This window comes from Leopardus geoffroyi, chromosome X (genome assembly GCF_018350155.1).
Source record: "Leopardus geoffroyi isolate Oge1 chromosome X, O.geoffroyi_Oge1_pat1.0, whole genome shotgun sequence".
Classification (NCBI taxonomy): Eukaryota; Metazoa; Chordata; class Mammalia; order Carnivora; family Felidae; genus Leopardus; species Leopardus geoffroyi.
In genome coordinates this window covers 3,579,029-3,603,905 of record NC_059343.1, presented here as the reverse complement: position 1 = coordinate 3,603,905, position 24,877 = coordinate 3,579,029, and the positions used below count along the sequence as shown (strand labels likewise).

The 24,877-nt window shown below is 40.8% G+C and overlaps 1 protein-coding gene across 7 annotated transcripts in view; it reads left to right on the top strand.

Moving 5' to 3' along the window:
* The window catches only part of NLGN4X (neuroligin 4 X-linked), a 314,465-nt gene that overhangs the window by 178,267 nt on the left and 111,321 nt on the right, over positions 1-24,877 (top strand). For 5 of the 7 annotated variants that reach the window (XM_045472504.1, XM_045472506.1, XM_045472505.1 and 2 more), the window contains exons 5-6: positions 9,498-9,557; positions 13,857-14,009. The exons of 1 other annotated variant lie outside the window; for it this stretch is intronic. In XM_045472504.1, the coding sequence (XP_045328460.1) occupies positions 9,498-9,557; positions 13,857-14,009 (213 nt within the window). The remainder of the gene's footprint in view (positions 1-9,497; positions 9,558-13,856; positions 14,010-24,877) is intronic. One more of the 7 variants, XM_045472509.1, reaches the window with a different exon arrangement.

Sequence of the window (24,877 nt, the reverse complement as noted above, 5' to 3'; positions counted from 1 at the left end):
GTATATGTAATGTATACAGATGACAGATTTATGCAAAATCTGTAATATACCACATTCACCCATTGATGGACACCTGCTATCGCTAGGGAGTGTAGAGTGTATAATTGACATACAACTGAGGTGTAACAGGGACACCCACAAAATCCCACTGTAGTACATTAATAAAGACGTGATTTCGTCCTGGGAACACGCCCTTGAGTTGCCGGCCCTTAGACTGGGCGGCATAAGGTTTGCAGAGTTGAGGAATAAGTTTGGGCAGGGGGTAAGTTAGATCAGTCTTAGTCTCAGTAGCTAGGAAGAAAATTCTGCATGAGCAAAATGTGGGAGACAGAAAACCGCAGAAAACGTATAGGGAACTATGAAAAACAATGCCACTTCTGGCGATAACATGAGCCGACATTTGTGGAGTGCTTGCTTTGTGCAAGACACCATCCGTGTGTTACTGGAGAACCAGCAGATTTGAAGGAAGGTTGTGCCCGATCTTTTCAGATACGTGATTCTTTTAAGCTCTTCAGAAATTGCCTGATGATTGTTTACACTGCTTTACTTTTGCCTAGTCTTAATTATTTTAGGGTATAATCGTGATAGTGTTGTGCTTGGTCATCATAATTATGTAGGTACTTCATACCCTATGTCGGTGTTCCCTTTTTTATTGCACTATAGTGATATGGAAATTAGGACCACGTACTAAAAAAAGTAATTTTCTGAAAAGGTAAACAGTACCCTTAGGAAAAACTATCATGTTGGCTTTGATTTCCAAATTTCAAGTGCACTGGGGATCCAGACATGCTTCTGATCTAAAACAATTTGTTGGGATGCCTGGGTGGCTCGGTCAGTTAAGCATCCAGCTTCGACCCAGGTCATGATCTCACAGTTTGTGGTTTCAAGCCCCGCGTTGAGCTCAGAGCCTGGAGCCTGCTTCAGATTCTGTGTCTCCCTCCCTCTCTGCCCCTCCTCCACTCACACTCTGTCTCTCTCTCTCAAAAATAAGTAAACATTAAAAAAATAAAAATGATTTCTTGGATTGAGGTATGTGTTGGGATGTTAGGAAGCTGTGTGCTAGTGTGACTCTGCACGTGGCTGTGTGTGTTCTGCGTGTGTGTGTGAGAGAGAGAGAGAACGTGTACCTCATGGAGAGAAGCAGATGGCTGCGACAGTGATCTTAGACTAGGTTGTGCAGTTGTCACAAAAGAGTCCAAAATTTCAGCAGCTTGCGACAACAACAATAGCTTATTTCCCTTTTATGATGTTTGTGTCCATTTGGGGCTGACTGCTTGTTCTCTACTCCCTCTTCTTTCCCAAACAAAAACTTGAAGTGGTGGTCCCCATGCGGGACATGCTGGTCTGGTTTTAGAGGGAAAGAAATACGGCAGAAACGCGATGCCTCCTAATGTTTCCGCCTGGGGGTGACGTATGTCTCTTCCAATCACATTTCGTTGGCCAAGAGTGCTATGTTAGCAGGTGTGGATGCTAAAACACCTCCCTGGGGCGGGGCATTGGATCTTTTGAGCAAATCACAGGGTCCTTTATAGACAGTGTGTTGACTGAACATTGCCACACTGGAAAAGACATGAGAGGCATTCTTCCCCTTACGTTTGTGTCCTTGTTGACATTTCTGTTGTTTGTATCGTGATGTCTTCTGCGTTCTCACTGAAAACAACAACGAACAGCTCTTTTGTGGCCAGTCAGCAAAGTTCAAAAGCAGAAAGAGGTTGCAAAAGTCGTCATCTGCAGTAAGATATCATCCTGCTTTCCAAAGGCTTCAGTGACTTGTGATTCTTAAAAATAGTTTGAGAGCCTTCTTTGGGGACATTCAGTTAAGCATCTCCTGGCACAACAGATTCAGGAATTGCAGAGTAGGGAGGGTTTTGCATAAGTCCAAACAAATTTCATTTTTAGGGGAAGATTGTGCAATAGTCCCCAAGTCAGACACAGGGAAACCCAAAGGTAACGGGACAGATTTTATTGGTGATGCTGGACAAGCGACTCTTCCTCTGTGTAGAATGCAAGGGGACGAAATGCCAAAGGTCCCAGCTCTCTGTAATTCCAATGCCACAACCGAAAAGTCTCCTGGCATAGAGAACCACCCAGTTGCCAGTAGTCTGTGTTCTGACTACAGAAAGAAGGTTTTCATCAGAGTTAAAACGATGCCCATGGGGTCAACATCTTCCAGAATCTCTTGGCAAGGAGAATGAATATGTATACCTATATACATATCTACAGAGGTTTATCATTTTTTAATACAACATTTCTGGAGGTATCTTAGGGCAAATAAAAGCCAATTTCATTTTCAACATGAGTTTTCTAAATACAGGTGCAGGAAAAGCATCCAGCATAATTCAATATTAAATTAGTTCCAGCTTTTAAATGCATTGTGATTTAATCTCAAGCTCACAGAGATTGTGTGAGGAGGTAATATAGCCTATCAGCTGAACGTTTTAATAAAAAGGAGAGACTCCTGTAAATCTAATAGGATTTGTGTTTTATTCCCAAGAACAGAAACATTTCAATAACCGAATTCACAACAACAAAAAAATGTTTATGTGAAGCTATGCAGTGCCTTGAGATTTTATAAAAAGCACAAACATATATCAGGGACCTATGCACTTTTAGGTTTATTTTGATTCCAACCAAAGAAAGTGTGAAAAGACTTCTTCCTAATTCCAAAAGAAAGAACAAATTATTATTCATATTTCTCTCAATCTGTCTTCCCAAGCCAATCAGAGCAAACACGCAAAAAATACATGCAAAAAACAAAAACCCTCCTATTATTTTCACTATTACAGTGAGGCATTTTGAAACTGGTAGAAAATTACAAAGAATTAGACTTTGGTTTTACTGTAGTCACAGATACATGGACAACGGAGGATAAGTTGATTGGCAGAACATTTCACAAGGATTAGGAAAATCTCAAGCACGTGAAAGTCACATAATAAATGTCTGTGGGATGAATCCTAGGTATTTGACCTCAAGACCACACCCAGTAAGTCAGCAATTCCATATCTCTTCATATGTCTTGGAGCAGAAAGCTTCAAACTTGGGGATGCCATCACAAAATGGTTCAAAATAGACGTCTGCCGATGACTTCAGAGAAATCCACCGGCTTCCATATGTTCTGTTTCCTAAGGCTTTTGATCACCAAGAATCCTCCTTCCACATTAAAAAGGAATGCCCTTGGGGCACCTGAGTGGCTCAGTTGGTTAAGTCCCCCACTCTTGGTTTCGGCTCAGGTCATGATCTCACGGTTCAGGAGATTGAGCCCCACGTCAGGCTCTGCATTGACAGTGGGGAGGCTGCTTGGGATTCTTTGCCTCCCTGTGTCTCTGCTGCTCCCCCACTAATGCTCTCTCTCTCTCAAAATAAATAAATACATTAAAAGAAAAAAAAAAAAAGGAATGCTCTTGACTTCCCATAGTCGGCCCTGTCCCGTATCACCCTCCTGTCCTGTGTCACCAAGGCATGGAATGAACAGAAATTCCAAATGCGGATGTCAGGAAGCCTGTTCGTTGAAGGCTGCATTAATTAGATAGGCTCCCCAGCCTTGTCTGTATTTTCCCTGAGTGCAACTCGATCTGGTTCAGATGTTGTGCTTCCAGGCGGGGCGGGGGGAATGAAGATCACCTATGCTGATTGCTTCAGATGCAGAAAGTGAACTCATCTGTGGGGACCCCATTTTTCAAGGTACATATGCTTTGGATGAAACCCTCTGAATGAAGTGTTTCGTGTTATCTTTCAGTTCGATGTTCCAGTAAGAGTGAGAGCGTATATTAAGATGTACGTGTGGAGTATTTATTCGTGGTACCCACTGGCGGCCAAGGCTGGCACCTTTAAAGCATCCATACCTGTCTTTAGAAGGAATGGGTTTACCAGTGAGTTAAGTGATGAGGCATGGGCACTCTCTCATGGATCAGATCCCATTCAGCCTATTATTGCTGAAATGAGCCCATTACTGAATTAGAAGATTAAAGAAGCATTCCTCTGTGGCCGAGGGACAAAGCGATCAATCACACACGTGTGTGATGGCCGGGAAAAGCATTTATGTCCCCTGTAGCCCATTACACAACTTCCCGTGTGATGAAAATAATGCATTTGGCTAAGACACACTCTTTTTGTATTTAAGAAAACAAGTCTACCTTCTGCTTGGAATTTGCACTGTTAAGAGACCCAAAACAATGTGAACTAATAAATACATATTTAATATGATATCTCATTTTGAAAGCAATACTTTAAAGGTTTTCCATATTCTATCATTTCGTTACGTTCTCGCGTAAATGACGCGATCATCTCACTGTCTGATGACTGTGTTTGAGGATTTCCATACATAACTGGCTACAAAGGTAATGGATAATAAAAAGAGGAATTATGAAATTATTTTCTTGCCTTGAAATGTTAAAATTAGCATCTAGACGATTTTCATTGATTTTCCTTTCCTTTACCATGCCCTACCTTTTCTGAATTCTCTACAAAGTAGTTCTTCTCCATTTAGGATACAAAGTACTTTTTTAAATAGTTTTACTTTTGAAAATGATGCAGATAAACCATAAGAAGCGCACATCAGAAGCACAGGTATAAAAAAAATGATGGACACCCTTCAAGGACCAGCGACATTGAGATATTTTATTTATAAAATCATACTTAAATTTTAATAATGGAACAGCTATGCATTTGTTTGAAGTTGCTTAAATATTCTCTTTAATATTTAGAGCTATTTCCCCATGGAGGTTTCATAGAGGGCCTAATTATTAGATGTAAAGGAATATTTTTCTGGCACTTGGAGGATGGCATAGACATGGACTGGGTGGGAAAAAAAACTCATGGCGTGTATGGATTTTGAAATGCTTTTTTTTTTTTTTTTTGGCTTGTACGAGATGGGTTTACTGCGGAATGAATCGCACCAGAATCTTTTTCCCATAGCTCACGATTCTAACTAAATTAGATATTCAGGATAACTCCATTGTTTTTTTTAAAGGACATTTAATTAGCTATATTTGCAAAGAAAAATGCAGCAACAACTTACTAGACATGAACAAAAAGGTGAAACATTAAGTACACATTGAACATTAAAGGTGATACCTAATGACGTTTCTGGGTTGTACTGTGCTATATGAAATTAATTCAAAATTGCAGTTTGGCAAATCAGTTCTGTCAAAATCTCGGTGGGTGATTTTTTTTTTCTTCCGTTGACAAGCTCGTTTGAAAATTTGTGTGTAAAGGCAGAGGATCTAGAATGAGCAGATTATCTTGATAAAGCAGAATAAAGTTGGCTGGCTTCTCCTTCCCCATTTTATTTATTTATTTATTTAAAAAAATTTTTTAACGTTTATTTTTGAGACAGAGAAAGACAGAGCATGAACAGGGGAGGGGCAGAGAGAGAGGGAGACACAGAATCTGAAACGGGCTCCAGGCTCTGAGCTGTCAGCACAGAGCCCAACGTGGGGCTTGAACTCACGGATCGTGAGATCATGACCTGAGCCGAAGTCAGACACTTAACCGACTGAGCTACCCAGGCGCCCCACTCCTTCCCCATTTTAAAGCGTACCATAAAGCTATAGTCTTCAGGACAGGTAGGGACTCATGGGGATAGAAACGCAGGATGGAATATAATTAAAAGAGTCCAGGAATAAATAGAGTCCTGGCATTTCTAGTCAACTGGCTTTAGCAATATTGTCTCAAGAATTTAACGAGGGAACGTTAGCGTTTCAATCGATGGTCCTAAAACAGTGAGATACTCATACGCAAACAATGAATTTCAACCCTAACCTCATATCATACACTGAAAGTAACTCAGACACTTAAAAGGTGAAGAATGACAACTGGTTAGCATTGAGGGAAAAACATGAGAGAAAATCTTCAGGATCTTGGCTTGGGCAAGGATTTCTCAACTATGATATCCAAAGCAACAAGCTTTGAAAGAAAATGGACAAAATCGACCTCATCACAATTAAAAACAAATGTTTGCACTTCAAAAGACACCACTGAGAAAACTGAAAGAGAAGCCACACAGACTGGGAGAAAAGATTGGCAGATCATATTTCTGGAAAAAGACTTGTATCTAAAAAATGTAGGGGCACCTGGTGGTTCAGTCGGTTAAGCGTCCAACTTTGGCTCGGGTCACGATCTCATGGTTCATGAGTTCAAGCCCCATGTCGGGCTCGGTGCTGACAGCTTAGAGCATGGAGCCTGCTTCAAATTCTATGTCTCCTTCTCTCTCTGCCCCTCCCCCACTTGTACTCTGTCTCTATCAAAAATAAACGTAAAAAAATTAAAAAAAAAAATAAAGAACACTTAACAATTCAATAATAGGGGACACAGAACCCAATTTAAAGAAAAAAGTTTAACATTTATTTATTTTTGGGAGACCGGGAGAGACAGACTCCTTGTAATTTCCACATGTTGGAAGTTCTCAATTTTGCATTTTCTTGCATGTACTCTTTCTAGTTATTTTAAATGTTACGTTTGGGGGGCTCCTGGATGGCTCAGTTGGTTAAGCGTCCGACTTCAGCTCGGGTCATGATCTAATGGTTTGTGAGTTCAGGCCCTGCATCGGGCTCTGTGCTGGCAGCTCAGAGCCTGGAGCCTGCTGCAGGTTCTTTGTCTCCTTCTCTCTCTGCCCCTTCCCCATTCACCCTCTCCCTCTCTCAAAAAAATAAATAAATAAATAAACATTAAAACAGTTAAAAAAAATTAAACATCAATTTCCCATATAAAATAGCAGTTCCACTCCTAGATATCTACCCAACAGAAAGAAACACCTATATCCTAACGCAAATATTGTGCCCACATGTTCCGAGCAGCGTTCTAATAGCCACCACGTGGAAACAGTACACGTGGCCACCAACAGACGAATGGAAAAACAAAATTCGGTCTATCCATACAGTGGAATATTATTCATCCATATAAAAGAATCAAGTACTGATCCATGCTACAGCATAAAGGACTTTGAAAACACGCTAAGTGAGAGTGTCTGCTTTAGACACAAAAGACTGGGCATTATACGAATTCCTTTATACAACACGCCCCGAGATGGCAAATGTAGAAAGACAGAAAGTAGGTTAATGAGACGGAGGCTAGGAACATGGCACCTATAATTAGAACACAGTCTTTCTGGGTGGATGCAAATGTTCTAAAATTGGATTATGCTGATAGTTGCCACAACTCCGTTGAAAAAAATCATCGAATCTTACACTGTGATGAGTTGATTTTATGGGATGTAAATCATGCTTCAGTAAAGCTCATAAAAATCACACTTTGGTTAACCAGCAAGTTTGGTAAAGAATCAAAGAGGCAGTAGATTACCCTGGATTGCTACTTAATCAGCCTTGGAACTACGTCATCAAAATTGTAAAAGCATTCGTAGTCTTTAGAACTTTCCTCTCTTTGTTGGGGAAGGTTCCCTGACCATTGCCTCTCATCCAGCCCAGATCACTCACACTTTACTTACAAAATCTTCTTACAGGGAGGAATGCAAATTTTTTTCTTCCAGAAATGAGGGAGGACGTGTAACACAGATTTGTGGATCACTCCCGTAGCATACTTCTCCGAGAAGGGCATCCCTTATAAGCTTCTACATAGTTTTGTCATAAATTCAGTCCATGAGTTCACTTTGAAATAGGTTCTATACTGATAAACGCCGACAGACACAACCCAAAGACAGTCAAGCCAATTTGATTTTTTAAAGTTCTTGTAGGTATTTATTCACTTATTTTTAAAAAGTTTGTTTATTTTGAGAGAGATTTCATGCACATGCATGAGCAGAAGAGGGGCAGAGAGAGAGAAGGAGACAGAGAATCCCAAGCCGGCCCTGAGCTGTCAGAGCAGATCCTGATGTGGGGCTTGATCTGAGGAACCACAAGGTCATGACCTGAGCTGAAATCAAGAGTCGGACCCTTAACCGATTGAGCCAACCAGGTGCCCCTTTTTAGATATTTAAATGCAGTAGGATTGCGGGCAATAAATAGATATCAAGGTAATGACTATAATAGATTGGGATATCAGCATCACGATACTTTCTAAGGGACCAGAAATGAAAGTTTTGTAAGGAGAGGTGGTTTCTATAAGACTTGACTCTAATTTTAGGTGGATGAGGGTGGAATTAGGCTGGAGTTTCTAGGGGTCCCAGGCACCTCTCTGCAGCTGTCTTCAACGACCTTATGTTGGTAGCTTGAAATTATCGACAGTGGGGATATTTAAGCCTCAAAAATCAACAAATCAGATTTCCCACCCACCGAGGTGTGCTCATTAAAAGGTGTTAAACCACATAAAATAGAAAATATGCAAGCCTTCTCTGACTACAAAAACACCACAGCTTCACATTTTGGCTTCACAACATGCTGAGTTCTTTTGAGTTACTTAGAACTTCTAGAAGGGTGTGGTTCAGACCTTTTTGAAGCTAGTGGATCTGGAATATGCATGTCCTGATTGTGTCTATCTATGAAAAGAAGACAATTGAGCTAATTAACCAAACAATTCAAGCATTATTAAATGGTTTGTCATCTTGTATCTGGAAAATATAAAAAGGAAAAGGGTGCACTGCATACCGAATATGGAAGAGAGTGTTTGTGGTGTAGTTGAGGGACCGCCCCCCCCCAACCCTGCCGCCCGCCATATTTTGTCTACATGGACATTCTTATCTGGTTTAAATTTCAGGTCATCAAGGTAGGTGACTTTATTATATACTTATCTTAAATTCAATGAGTGATAACATTGAAGTAATATTTAATAAGTGTTTCAATCAGAGAGAACATGATTGATAATGTTTTAACTTAAGAAATCCTGATTGAAAATTGCTGGTTTTGTTGTTGTGTTTGTTTTTATACTAAACAGGAGCAAATATTGGGTAGTTCTCTAGACACTGGTGAGAGGTGAATTTCATGATTCAAATTAATAAATCAACTGACATTTCTGATTTGTATTTGAAACGCTGTGTTTTAAGTTCATCTGCATGGAACTAATGTCAATTTTAAGTATTTTATTGAAAGTCCTTCTGTGTTTATTGCATAGATGTGTTTCTTCTTCCATTATGGAATTTTCTAACCAAAGTGTATCGGTGACATTTCATGAATTTATGTAGATTATAATATGTTAAAATTAGAGGGACATTGAATACTTCATGTGCATTTCTTCTGAGAATGTGGAAAATCTTTCTTAATGATTTAATTTTCTTTTTTTCAAACTCACCTTAGCTCTTTTTTTTTTCCTTTTTTTTTTTGCAGTACTATCATTATAACCCCCCAAACTGCATTTTCACAGGATAGAGAATATTTTTCGCAAGTAACATTTTGAATTTGTTCTTCTTGACATCTTTATGTTTTTATGCATTTTGCATCGACCCCCTACCTCATTTTTTTTGAAATCCAAATGTAACAAATTTCAACTTTTTGTGTGACATTTTTTTTTCTTTTACTGGGTAGTATCTCTCTTCTGGTTTTTTTGCAAACCTGTTGTTTTTGAATTCTCTTTTTTTTTTCCCTTTATTTTCCTTCTCATTATGACCCCAGGAGCCAACACAAAGAAAAACGCAGATGATATAACCAGTAATGATCGTGCTGAAGATGAAGGTATTTTTTGTTTTTTCAAAGCTCGACCCTGATGCATGATTTTATATCTCTCTCTCTATTTTTTTTTTATTTCAACCTCTTTTTCCTCCCCTTCTCTGAAACGAGTACACTTTTGTGTGCTTTTTTTTATTTTCTTCTTGTTTGGAAACCACTGTGCTTTTTAATCTCAATGACCCTGTCGCTGAATGCAAACCACCCATAAGAAGTATAAACATTTCTAAATATGAAGTGAGTTAATAAAAAAATGTTATTTACAAGGCATCGTATGTTTTTCTTTTCCTTTTTCCTTTTTCCCCCCTTTTTTTGGCTTGGTCATAAGAAGAGAAAATGAAATTTTAGCACATGCATGTATACTTTCTTTTCTTCCTTCCAAAGTTATTTGTAAGTTAATATTGTATTTTGGAGATTTGGTTTTCTTAATTCCTTTTATGAGCTGCCAAACTCCGTGAGACACCCTCGTAGAACTTTTTGGGTGTCTGGCATTTCTGGTTTTGGTTGTTTCTTTTTCTTTTTTTTTTTTTCTTTCTTTTTTAAATATCCGGATTCACAGTTAAGTTTCAAAGAATCTTCTCTGGCTCACAGTGAAATACATGAAAAAGTGTTTTAACAAGATCTTGTTTCTCTGCTGCCTTTTAGCAGCATTTAAAGGGGGGTGGGGCTGGGGGGTAGGAAGCAGGGATAGCAAAGATGTGAAAAATGAAAAGGTCAAAAACCTACATCTCTATCTTTTCCTTTTCAACACCAAGGCTGTTTTGAAAACTTTTTTGTTACCCCCCCCACCCTGCCAAAAAATGTTTGGTTGCCGTGGAAAGTTGTTTCTTGAAGGATCCCAAGTTGCTGGACAGATCAGCCACTGGGACTAAACTGATGCTTTTTAAACTCTGGAAGAGAGTGGTCTCTAACAACGAGGACCACACTGGACCTGTGCCTTCAGCAGAACAAATAGCGTCAAAGAGACAAGACAGAAAGTCCCAAGTAAGTTGCCAGGAAGACTCCATTTCTGCCGTCCAAGTAGGAAAGTGCACGGACCTCTGTGCATTTGCCTTACAGGACAAAGGCCCTTGAGGAACATTTGGGTTTTGGGGGGAAACACAATTCAAGGCACAGAAGCGGATGATGACTTCTCCCTGCCAGGCAGCAAGGAGTCCCTGGTGGTGACGTTTAATCAACTTGGGTCCAAGAAGGTGGGGCCAATGCTGGTTTCACACCTGCTCTTGTCTTAACATTGTTATTATTTAATTATTGTTGTAACTCCCGTGTGTTTCTAGGGCTGTCCCTACCTCTCTTCGCAAGATCTTTTCCGCAAGATCTTTTCCAATGGCCTTAGAATAGCTCATCCTGCACCTGACTCACGCGCCAGCCTCTCTGTTGTGGCGGGCCCCAGAACGCCTGCCATTTTATCTGAATCCAAAAACGTATTAATAAAAATTTAAAAAGATTCTATTAGATCTTGTAAAAAGAAAAAAAAGAAATGTACTAAAACAAAAAAATTTAAAAAGATTCTATTAGATCGTGTAAAAAGAAAAAAAGAAATGTATTAAAACAAGAAAAATTTAAAAATTTAAAAAGATTCTATTAGATCGTGTAAAAATAAAAAGAAGAAATGTATTAAAATTTTTTTTCATTTAAAAAGATTCTATTAGATCATGTGAAAAGGAAAAAAAGAAATGTATTAAAACAAAAAAATTTTTAAATTTAAAAAGATTCTATTAGATCATGTAAAAAGAAAAAAAATGTTTTAAAACAAAAAAAATTTTTAATTTAAAAAGATTCTATTAGATCATGTAAAATGAAAAAAAAAGAAATGTATTAAAACAAATTTTTTTTTTAATTTAAAAAGATTCTCGGGGCGCCTGGGTGGCGCAGTCGGTTAAGCGTCCGACTTCGGCCAGGTCACGATCTCGAGGTCCGTGAGTTCGAGCCCCGCGTCAGGCTCTGGGCTGATGGCTCAGAGCCTGGAGCCTGTTTCCGATTCTGTGTCTCCCTCTCTCTCTGTCTGCCCCTCCCCCGTTCATGCTCTGTCTCTCTTTGTCCCAAAAATAAATAAACATTGAAAAAAAAAAAAGATTCTATTGGATCATGTAAAAAGAAAAAAAAAGAGAAAATGTATTAAAACAAAACCCAAAACTTTTTTTTTTTTTTGGTTCTCTTACACCAGCCAGGGATATAATTTGCCTCTTATTCTGCATCTCTTATTAGAGCATTTCTGCTTCTTAGAATCTGTTTTCCCAATGCTCGAAATGCAATTTTATTCCCATTAAAATGCCCCCTAGTCACTGAGTACCAATACCCTGTGATATATATATTTTTTACTTTGAATTAACAGGGCATTCGTTATTTATTACTCTTCAAGTTCACGAGAACCTTGTTCTATGCCTTTGGAAAGCTTAGGGATGTTAACCTAGCATTTTCTCTGAGAAAACCCCTTCAAGTAGCCTTCAAAGTCTCTACCACGTCCTGTTCCACAGTGGACCACCCAACAGCCTGCACCTGCTAAAAGAAATAAGGGGAAAACCAGCAAATCACGAGCCAGACACAGGAATACGTGGTTCAAAACCCAACACCAATCCAAACACCCGTGTGTTTCAGAATTCCACGTAGCGCTTGATGAACAAGGGATGAAGAAAGCATTTTTACTGTATATTTGAATTTTAGTTGAGAAAATAAGATCGGTTCTTCTGCTATCTATTCAGGATCTGCAGGGACATGGGAGCGTGACACTTTTTTCTGTATTTGACTGTGACCAGTGGGTTTCTCGAGCCGCCTTCCTCAGGCACCCAATGAACTCATTTTGAGATTGTGATCAGAATTCATTTTATTAGCAGCCCCCCTCACCAAATGATAGTGATTCATTTCCTTAAAATTCCTTTCTTGAGATTTCAAAAGCGTCCTGCTGAAGGAGGAGAAAAAACACTTGACTGAAAAAAAGGTGACAATAAATGTACATTGGATACATTTGGGTTTCTTTTGATGACGGACAGATACATACATTATTTACACACACCTATGTGTATATATCTATGGATACATGTAGAGAGATATTCAGAAATAATTATAAAAGGAATCAGTGTGATAAATTAAACGTAAACTTAAGGACTGATTTTAAAAGGTGATTTAATCAATACCTGTTCACAAAGCAGGCTCCACAAATGGACAGATGGTCTCTGAATTCCTGTCCTCACAGACCATTGTGAAACACTGTTTTTACATCGTTATGAAATAAAGCCACAAAGTCATTACCAAGGGTGCCCAGTGGTTGCAAATCTCAACTGGGGTTCATATCCCTCTGAAAACAGATTGCATGTCAATCATTTCATGTTGAGGTTGGAGTCTTGTGTCATTTCTATTACATCGGTTTCCATTTTTTTTTTAATTTTTTAATGTTTATTCTTAGGGAGAGAGACAGAGACAGCGGAGACAGAGCGTGAGTGGAGGAGGGGCAGAAATAGAATGAGACACAGAATCCGAAGCAGGCTCCAGGCTCTGAGCTGTCAGCACAGAACCCTACGCGGGGCTCAAACTCGTGAACCATGAGTTCATGACCTGAGCCAAAGTCGGATGCTGAGCCCACTGAGCCACCCGTTCATGACCTGAGCCAAAGTCGGATGCTGAGCCCACTGAGCCACCCAGGCGCCCCTTTCATTTTCGTTACTTAAATATGTTGAGATATTTATCGCAGTCAGCAAACTAGAAAAAAGACCTTTGCTCGGACATCTTGTTTTGCCCTGTTTTCGGTTTTACACGTTTCTGTTCTGTTGATAATTTTTAACCGTTTCCTTGGAGTTTGCTACATTCAGCCTCACTGGTTCTCATGTATTCTCATGTTTCAGTTAAAAATGCATCTGTAGGCTCATCTCTGAATAAAGAGGTAAAAACAAATGATCGTTTTGAAGCAGATTGCACACTTCCCGAGATGATGAAACTTATTATGCCATGTGCTTCTTGAATAAGTCACCTTTTAGGAGTTGAGCACTGTTTAGGAAGTAAGCATTTCATCAAAATCTTCTAGTTTCCAGTGTTTTAGGTAGATACAGAAATGTACATAGGCATTCATATTACTTCAGATGTCCTTATGCTTCTCAAAAATACCATTTCTGTGACTAGAAAAAATGATAACATTCAGCAGTTTTCTTAGGCAGTCTTACCACGGCGTATGTAATTCCACATAGATGCATGGTTGATTCCAGTCCAACGAAGGAAGAACATAATAATCCGTGCCCTTTGTCTATTGCATAGTATCAGTTCATCAGTGTGATTTTTTTTTTTATTCTATTTCCTTACTTGACTTTCTTTTTCCAGACATCCATGATCAGAACAGTAAGAAGCCGGTCATGGTCTATATGCACGGCGGGTCTTACATGGAGGGCACTGGCAATATGATAGACGGCAGTGTGCTGGCCAGCTACGGCAATGTCATTGTGATCACCATTAACTACCGGCTGGGAATTCTAGGTGAGTGATGGCATCGGGTAAATGTGCAAGGGGCAGTGACAAAGTGGTGCTTTTTACTGTGTGGGGAGTAGCTAATCTGCACTGACTCCGATCCTTGGAAGGTTCTATTTCCCTGGGCTCGCTGCAGGAGAGGTTTGGTCGTCTTTTTCCGGCATGCAGCTTTTCATCGTTGAATTGTATTTTGGGGAACCCCTATCCTTCCTCCAACAAAGGCAGACTCCAAGGTCCCCAATTAAAATGAAATTTTACTTAAGCGCATTTCTATCTTTGGGCCAAATGAATACTTTTTGGGCATCACAGCCTGTAGAGGGAACTCATTTGCTGATGGGTGATCCTTTGGGAAGCAGTGTCGATGGAGGGCCGTAGATAGTAGATTTCTTTACTTGTCTTTAGCTTGGGGGCTGGAAAATCTTTCACCTAATTCCTTAACTGATCATCTGTGAGCGTTGTGCCTCTGTGGCGGGTTACAATGACTGTTGGATTTGCACACAATGGAGCTTGGCTCTCACTTGAATTTTGCAACAGTTTCTGATTTACCTTAAAGGGTGAGGGCTTGGAAATCCACCAGTAAGAGCTCTCCACGGTTTTGCTATTTATTTCCTTTTTCCCCACTGGGGGCTTGGAAAAATAGATATTTGGGGTGGGCTCTATTTTGAGATTTATCTTCTTTTGTAGTTTTGTCTACCGTTGTACATTTCATGACTAATATTCCTAGGCGTACATGAAAACGTTTGTTTTTAAGACAACAATAGAACGCGTAAATGGAGCTCTGCTGAACAAAATCTGTGGCTGAAAATGTTCTCTCCAAACGGACAAATATTACCAAGAATATTTTATTTTCACCTTGATGTTTTCATGTTATTCTGAGCATTTTTTTTTTCATTTACATGTGAAAACATTCACCTAGGAAAGACCCCTGGAGCTGGGAGGGTGGGGGGGTGGGGAGTGGTAGATATGCATTTGTAGTTTACAAATGCAAATCACCCACAGATGTTTGCAAAGTTGAGCCTTTTGGAGCATTGATAAAGTCCTCAAAATTCCCCCTTGGTTTTTGCACATGAAAGAAAATAAAAAGCATTAGCATCAAGAACCCTGTTGTTTTATGATTTTACTTCCTTTTCTGTTTTCATAGGTCCTCTGAGCCAGGTCCTTGTAGAATCATTGTAGTTAACATCACATCCCCATGAGTGCCTGCATTTCTGAACATTTTTTCAGCAGTTGCTGGGTACTTGCTTCTGCCGCTAGTCCTTGAAACAGGAAATCGTGTTTCTTGGTGTTTTACAAAAGGTCCATTCTGACATACAGGTGGAGGGAGGCTACAACGTGTCAGCGCAGTACATATAGTCTTTTCGAAGAGGGCATTGTAGCATCATCAGACCGAGCACGGAACCCTGGGCTCTGTTTTCTGAATGAAGCAGTGCCCATTGAACAAGCTTTTGCTTTTGCTTCCGTGGAGTAACAGAATGTTCTCTTGGGTGCATGACGCGTTGATGTTCCTTAAAACGTTAGATTTGAAAGGAAATCGATTTTCTCCCCCTCTGAAGCCCAGCTGTGGGATGTAGCTCCATTTACATGGTGACCCCTTATCAGTTTGGCATGTTTGTGAAATTATGTGCAGATCTGGGAAATGCTGTGGGATTATGCACACACAGACACACACACACACTATATATACATCTGTAAATGTGTATATATATTGATACATGCATATACGTGTGCACACATATATGTACACGTTTATACATGTATACATACGGATCTTTTAAGCAAAAGACTAAAGTTTGCTTCTAAAATATTTCCCGTTGAAAGACGTTAAGTCCACGTTTCGCTCCCGAGAGTTAAAAAAGAACTCGCCATGGCAAAACAGAGAGCTGTAGTGGGCGACAGAGAAATCAAAGAATCAATTTAGCATCTCTCTGCCGGTCTATTTACAGTGCACGAATGAGCTACTGTGGAGACGCTGCGAAGGCCACAGACCCCCTTTTATTTGCTGGGGTGAACCGTGCCAGCTTGGCCGATGATACAGAGTGCTAGAGATTCTGAAATGTGACTTAGTTTATCTGTCTTTACCATGGATCTTGCGTTTCTTCCCGACCCTCTTCAAAACTGTTAAGGGACACTTCCTTTTAGTTTGCAGGAAGCCGGCTATTTTCGGTGTTGAGAAATATTTTTAAACCATTGCCGTCCGGGTATTTAAAAAGATGATCCGATAAAACGGCACAACCGTGCGTGGGGACGAACGTTCTAATTAGTGCTTTTGATACGGAGAGATATGTTTTTCGCAAAACGTGGAAATATTGAGTTTCCTCTTCAAAGAAGCCATTAGTGCATATGTGCTCTTTTTCTGTCTAAGAAATTGGAAAAATATTGTTTGATAGTATTGTTTTTATGGAGTAATAAATGCTGTTTTCCCACCCAAAGGAGGAGGGTGGGACAACAGGAATTACGGTATACGCAGGAGGCTGGTGCATAGAACGAACACAGATTTCAGCATGAGGCTTTACGTGTGAAATCTCATAGCCCAGTAGTGGCAACAAGGACACCGAATCACCTTATAATTTCCATTCTTACTAATACCTCTGGACAACATATGAATATCATTGTTGCTCTACACGTGTAATCGCAGCTGGCGAAACAATGTAATCACTAGTATCTATCAAATGCCGCCCTCTAACCTGAACCTTAATTAAAAAAAAAAATAATGATTAGAAGACACTTGTGTTTTGGAATATGGATGTTTTCTTTACTCATGTCTGTGTGGCACAGTCTTGCCAGCCATTGGCCATATAACTTGTTATCTAGTCCAGGATGCGTTGAGAGCTGTTAATATGCTATTGATACACTGGAATTAAGCCAGGCAAACTGGTACGTATCATCAGAACTAGAAGGTCATTATTTATGTCGGCATGAAGTCTAGTCATTGGACTCGTCTTCCATTTATTTTCCAAAAAGATGCTCTTTTATAAGCGTATCTCCTGTTCTGCTCTGCACCTTGGTCATTAGGAAGGCATACATATCCAAGACTTGAGTTCCATCACATCTGCCTCTTTTTATTTGTTTTTTCATGACAAGCGTCCAAAGACCTTAGACATAAAAGAGAAACTCCTGACGAATGCCTTCTGATGGAAATACCCGGAATTTATTTATTTGTGGCTCTTAACCTCTCTATTCACTCATTCATTGTCTCCACTTTGCCTTTACATCTTGAATTACTTCATTCTACCACCATTTAAACATTCATTTGAATTTACCTCCCATGGCATCACTCCCTTTTGGGTATCACTACCTGCAATTTGAAGCCTCATGCATGCTTTAAATTATTTTTGCTTTACAACAGTCTGACTTCTATGCTTTAGTACCCACTCATCGAGAACCTGTGGCTGGCCAGCCATGGATGGCTGTGGTTGCTCACTTAATCCTCACCACGCCCATTGGATGTGTTTGCTTACTTTACTTACAAGAAAAGGACATGTAGAGGTGAAGGGTGAAGGGTTGACTCCCAGCGATATCCCTTGTGGGGATCAGTGCTGGGCTCCCAGCTCAGGGCTGAGAGAAGCCTCAACTCTGTAGTTGTTCCAGTAAGATCCCACCTCCAGGCTTTCCTGTCGGTATTAAGCATGAATCAGGTAAACTACAGAATGAGTTTGGAAACCGATGTAGCTTCTATAATTATGCGAAAAAAGTCAGATGTGCTTATTAGTTGATCTAGATACAAAATTATGATTACGATGCTTACAGTTAGGTGCCTCCAAGTGGGTCTTGATTGCTCGTTCGTTATCATGGTGCACGGTGAGGGTGGTATCCTCCCCGGCAGCACCATCGATGGATCACAGCAAAGCTCTTCGGTGCTGTAGATCTAATGGTTTTTGGGCCAGTTGGGGGTGGGATTGATTGGTATTGCCCATTCGTTGCCTCTCTGCTGCGTGCTGCCCATAATGGAGTCCATGCCACTAAGCCAGATGGTGACTTCAAGAGATTTCTTGCCTGACAGGTATTCTATGGTCTTAGGAAACATTGCCCATAGATTTATATAACTGACTTTTTCAAGGATTCCAAAAAGTATCAGGAACACCTGCTTGTTTCTCAGGTGTTGGAACTGGTGTAAAATTTTTGCCTCAGGGAAGGTTGCGTACGGGTTATCCTGAAGTTGTCTTTAAGGTGAGTAATTGCGTAAGGTCATTCCCATGCAGTGACATCATGGCTTTGAATATAACACAGAAATGGTTTGAAGTAAAGGCAGTGTACTTGCAGAGCAAAAATTCACACGCTTTGGGGTGCCTGGGTGGCTCAGTTGCTGGCATTCAAGTGTGGCTCAGGTCAGGATCTTGTGGTTCGTGAGTTCGAGCCCCGTGTCGGGCTCTGTGCTGACAGCTCGGAGCCTGGAGCCTGCTTCACATTCCGTGTCTCCCTCTCTCTCTGCCCCTCCCCTGCTCACACTCTGTCTCTCCCTCTCTCAAAATAATAAATAAACATTAAAATAAATCAATAAATAAAATTCACAGGATTTGAGCCATATGCCTGCTATGATGGTGTCTCCACCTTCATGGTTCTCGTCTCCTTTGTGGGGTCTCTATTTCCAGCTGAAATGAGGGGTAGGTGGGTGGCATTTGTAGGCAGCTCTTTGACATCAGCCAGGGGACTCTCGCCATCATCCATTTGATACGCTGGTGTTCTATGTCTGATTCCACTCCATAAAAGGAGTCTGGGAATCACTGGGGCAAAGGATTGATACATTCCTGTAAAGAGCTATGGTCTGAATTACATATTGTGTGCATCGTGCACGAGCATTTTACATCCGTGATACTTTGGTGGGTCCCTATAAGAGGCCTTAGACACCTCTGCTGAAAATGTCAAGCTGCTGTACCCAGAATACATCCCCTTTTTTTTGGGAGTTTATTGGTTGCTGTTTGCTAATGGCACTGTTTTATTTTTTTTTTTTCTTAGACACTCTGTTGTCTTTTTGTCTTTTCGTAGACACTCTGTTTGTTTTGATCTCTTACTAAGGATTTTGGCTTGCTTTTTATTTTAATTTTCTAAAGTCTATTTTTTTTTTTTAATTTTTTTTTCAACGTTTATTTATTTTTGGGACAGAGAGAGACAGAGCATGAACGGGGGAGGGGCAGAGAGAGAGGGAGACACAGAATCGGAAACAGGCTCCAGGCTCTGAGCCATCAGCCCAGAGCCTGACGCGGGGCTCGAACTCACGGACCGCGAGATCGTGACCTGGCTGAAGTCGGACGCTTAACCGACTGCGCCACCCAGGCGCCCCTAAAGTCTATTTATTTTGAGAGAGGTGGTGGTGGAGTAGGGGAAGAGACAGGATCCCAAGTAGGCTCTGTGCTGACAGAGCGCACCGCCGGCCTCGATCTCACGAACTGTGAGATCATGACCTGAGCTGAAATCCAGAGTCAGACGCCTAACCGACTGAGCCACCCAGGCGTCCCTTAAGCATTTTGTTTTAAATTACAAATGGAACCCATCTTACGATCAAGTCAAAAGTTCATACACGTATCTATAAAGGGAAACAATAATCCGGCCCACTTTGAGGACCTCCTCGTCTTGTTGCTGCCCTCCTAACTCGCGTTATATTCCCCCTCTTTACGGGTTTGCCCTGATTTGATTTCCCGCTGGAAGTGTTGCCATTCTGTGTCTTAGAAACCATGCATTGCCGAGCCGCATTTTAAATGCCGCATAGGCGCGCCTGGGTGGCTCGATCGGTTGGGCATCCGACTCTGGCTCACGTCATGATCTCGTGGTTCATGGGTTTCAGCCCTGCTTCAGGCTCTGTGCTGGCAGCTTGGAGCCTGGAGCCTGCTTCGGATTCTGTGTCTCATTCTCTCTCTCTGCCCCCTCCCCCTCACACTCTGTCTCTCTCTTTATCTCAAAAATAAACATTTTTTTAAAATGCAGTGAAAAGTTCAGGGCATCGAGAGGAAAACTGAAGTGTTGCATTTAGAGAAATATACGTAATCTTAGAGAAGTAAAGGAATATGGGAGAAAATGGCGAGAAATGGGATCTGGAGGTGAGAGGAATTATGTGGGACCACTCAAAACCAGGATATTGAAAGTCGGTGGTAGAAAGGAACAAGCTCTGGGTCTCCCTACTACACTGCTTGCCCAGGTGACTCTCTAAGATGGGCTGGGATGTGGACGCATGTGTATACTGCAGATAACACAATTGTAGGATGCATACATTGCTCAGAGGAGGGTTGGCCTTGCCTCTTCTCTGTGCCAAAATTTATGCAAAATAGAAAAATCAAGAAATGTCCTCCCTCCCCCGAAAAAAAATACATCACCTTCCGTTGTCTTCATCAGTAGGTTTCGATGCATCTAACAACCCACTTGGAAACACCATAATCGGGTCTTTGTTATTGCTGGTGTGGAACCTGAGCTCTGGGAGTAGACAAGTTCATGGCCCTGTTCTGCCCTTGGTGACCATTGGCTTGGACTTTCCTCTTCTGCCTGCCTTTCAGGTGGCTGAAAATGCCCACTGCATTGATTTGATGCATTCAGCAAATAAGTTAGAGGCATCGTGTAAGAATAAAGTCCTGTGTTTGGGACTTCAGAGGGTCCCGGGAGCAGATGTGGAAGGCATTGCCGTGGGGTGGAGACTTTTTAACGAGGAGGATGAGTATGAACAAGGGAGACAGGTCCCTTCTGTTGCAAGCTGCTGGGTCCATGGAACAATAAGACGTCTGTGGCAAGTGTAGACACCCAAGGGTATGAACGGATTTTTTGAGGGGTGAAGAAAATCATGGTTGGGAGAAATCAGAACCAAAGACTTTTCACTTTTAATCTCAAATGAGCCTAACTATGACCAGCCCATGCCACTCTATGGAGAATATACTTGATCCTTTAAGAATGATTCAGAATTTCCTCAAGGGAGGTGGAATTTTATTTCCGTGTGCATCGCCATTCTTGGAAATCAAGGTGTTAGGACACACTTGATTGAAGAACCTATTAAGTAAATACAATAATTGCTGCTTAACTGATTGCAGAGGACTGTGTAAGCTTGAGTTAACAATTGCATGGGGTAGCCCTTGAAAACTGTCCCTTCCTTGGAATGTTTGCATTCCGAACAGAGTCCTTTTCTGATTATTAATACAAAAAGAAGACACATTCTTTCTTTTGCAGGTTTTCTTAATTTTTCGTCTCACCCAGCGTATGAACATGAACGGTTGACTCTTTTCAGTTGTTTTAGGTAAAGTGGCTGCTGTCTTTATTGGGAAAAGGGACACAGGCATCCTTCTACTGACAAGGAAAACAGTGATGGGCATTTGGGTACAGGAGAAAGGTAGGAACTTTTCCAAGGAGAAGCGTTGAATGTGAGGGCAGAATGCATTAGCTTGATTGGACATGGCTGGGAATTCAGATTCTGCTGATGATTGTGTCAGAGAAATGGGTTTTAAACAATCCCTAACAAGATAAATACCTCCATAGTTCTTCTGTATCTTGGCTTCCTTCCCTTCGTATATTCAAGGAAGTTAGTCCTTCCAAGTCACATAATGGAAAAATCTCCCAAAGGCAACCTGAGGGGGACATTTAAAGACCCCTAAGGCGGAAACACTCCATGACCAAAAGAATCTGGCCTGCAGATCAGTTTTGGTTTATTCTGCCCTTTGCCTGAACACCTCCTTTATAAGAAGTGTGGAAGGAATGTACGCATCTATACATAGCCCGCAGCAGGGATACCCCGGAGCGCCCTATTCTTGAAGATACCTTCCTATTTTTTCCCAATCACATGTCAAGAAGTCACTGGCTTTGTGAAAATGACCCTAGCGGATGCAAGGTGCAGATTCAAAGTCAATTTCTCGGGAAGAAAAATCTCACTCAGATACCGCGGCTGTCTTGTAGATTTAACAATGTAAATGTATTTCTCAAATAAAATGACATTGGAACATGTTGCTTAGGTATGTTAAGCCTAATGCTTAGGACAGTGTATCTTTTATTTAAAAACAAAAAAAAAACACAATAGCTTTTTGAATGAAGTGTGCATTTCCCAGTATAAAAGAATCAGAAATATTCTAGAACACTGCATGGAACCATCCTTTGGCCATTAGATATGGATGAGCTAAAATCTTTATGCAGGTAAATCAGTCGCAAGGCTCTGGTGATTCTGTTAATAATATGACACTGGAAGAACTATATTCATTGCATTCAGTACTACAGCTTTTATTATAGGTTCAGCTATTACGGAGGGAAGGCTATGTCTTGTGAAATGTCCTGTGAAACAGTCATGAACAGGTGGGTAGCATAAATGCATTATAAAGAAGTGCATTTTAGGGTGCCTGGGGGCTCGGTGGGTCAAGTGTCATGATCTCATGGTTCGTGGATTTGAGCCCCATGATCGGCTCTGTGCTGACAGCTCAAAGCTTGGAGCCTGCTTTGGATTCTGTGTCTCCCTCTCTCTCTGTCCCTCCCTCACTTGTACTCTGCCTCTGAAAAATGAATAAAAATGTTAAAAATTTTTCAAAAAAGAAATACATTTTGAGGGCACCTGGGTGGCTCATGCGGTTAAGTGTCTGACTGTTGATTTCAGCTCAGGTCATGATCTCATGGGTTGTGAGTTCAACCCCATGTTGGGCTCTGCTGATGGTGTAGAGCCTGCTTATGATTCTCTGTCTCTCCCTTTCCATCTGCCCCTCCCTTGCTCTCTGTCTCTGTCCCTCAAATATAAATAAATAAACTTAAAAAAAAAAAAAGACACACATTTTGGTATAGACAGAGGTATGACCTGGCCTCCTAGAAAAACATCATCAATTCTACCCAGTATAACTAAGAGTTGTACCAGAAGTGAGAGAACAGTTTTCGAAAGAGGAAATATTTCCAGTTTGGATTGAGAAATAATTTCTATCATTCAGAATGACCCTGCCTCTTTACTAAAATATCCTGGTAATGGTTTAGATGACTCTATTCCTCTTTTTTATTAATGATGTGCCCCATATACAGACACATACACACACGCATACACACACATATATATACACATACCGTATACAGGTGTGTGTATATATGTGTATAATAATACGCCATATTTATATATAAATATTTAACTTTTTTTAACGTATGTTTATTTTTGAGAGAGAGACAGAGCGCGAGCGGGGGACGGGCAGAGAGAGAGGGAGACACAGGCTCCAGGCTCCGAGCTGTCAGCACAGAGCCCGACACGGGGCTCGAACCCACGAACCGTGAGATCATGACCTGAGCTGAAGTCGGATGCTTAACTGACTAAGCCACCCAGGCATCCCCTATATATAAATATTCTTTTACTCCACCCTCTGCTTTCTGAACACACAGAAGACACCCCACTGGAGTGCCTGTTTTCCATTCGTTTCTGAACCTCTGAATATCCTTTCCCCTCACTGCTATCTCTGTCCCTCCTAAGCATCTACCTATATGAAAGTCCTCTAGAAATACGACTCATGGTTTTCTGGAGAACTTCTTTGTTAAAAACCATGCATGGATGTCACATCTGAAAGCATCCTGAGCGAATGCTATGTTGTCTCTGCTTTCTCTGCTTTTTCAATGCTCTAAACATATTTCATCAGAACAGAGTGATAGTAACATAGGTATATTCATCCACAAAATATTACTGAATTTCACACTTAAAGATTTGTCCAGTTTTTGTGTATCATGTGTTAAACTCGATCATTTTTTTTAAGACCTCATTTTTCCCCTTTACCTATAATGTGGTAAAATGTTCTATTTTAAGAGAAAAATGATTGTAAAGGCTTTTTTTTCTAAGAAAGGGGACAAAAATTAGGGCTCCTGGTGGTTCGGTCAGTTAAGTGTCCTACTTCTGCTCAGGTCATGATCTCACAGTTTGTGAGTTTGAGCCCAACATTGGGCTCAGTGTTGACAGCTCAGAGCCTGGAGGCTGCTTCAGATTCTGTGTCTCCCTCTCTCTCTGCCCCTCCCCTGCTCACGCTCTGTCTCTCTCTATCTCTAACATAAATGAACATCAAAAAAATTTCAAATAGTGGTCCATTGTATTAATATGATGCACTTGGTTTATTCAGTCATCTTTTGGTGAGCATTTTGGTTGTCTCCCCTTTTTGGATATTATGCATAAAGGTGCCTTAGATACTGATGTACAAGTTTTTGTGGGATTCTACGTAAGCGTTTCTCTTGTGTATATACCTAGTAGTATGATACCTGGTCCATATGATACTTGGTTTAACGATATGAGTAACTTCCACTTTCTTTCCAAAAGGGGCTGCATTGGTACCAGCATAAAGGATGTAGTCTCACCAACACTCATTCACATCTGTCTTTTTAGTAGAGCCATCCTAGTGGGTGCAAAGAGGTACCATATTTGATACGCATTTCCCTGAATGGTAATGATGTTGAACATCATCTCATGTGCTTATGGGCCATATATCTTTCTTGGAGAAATATCCATCCTTTGCCCATTTTTACTGGGGGACTTGGCTTTTATTGAGTTGTTAAATTTTTTTCTTTAAGTTTGTTTATTCATTTTTGAGAGAGACAGAGATAGCATGAGTGGCGAATGGGCAGAGAGAGAGAGAGAGAGAGAGAGAGAGAGAGAGAGAGAATTCCAAGCAGGCTCCACGCTGTCAGCACAGAGCCCAACATGGGGCTCAAACTCACGAACCATGAGATCACGACCTGAGCCAAAATCAAGAGTATTGCAAATCCTGTATCTGATAAGAAATATGTATTCAGAATATGTTACTAAAATAAAAAAAACTTTTAGGGGAGCCTGGGTGGCTCAGTCGGTTGAGCGTCCGACTCTTGATTTTTGAATATTAAACCCAACCTGCATCCTGGAATAAATCCCACTTGGTCATAGTGTATAATCCTTTTTATATGTCTCTGGATTCGGTTTCCTGGCATTTTTTTTTGAG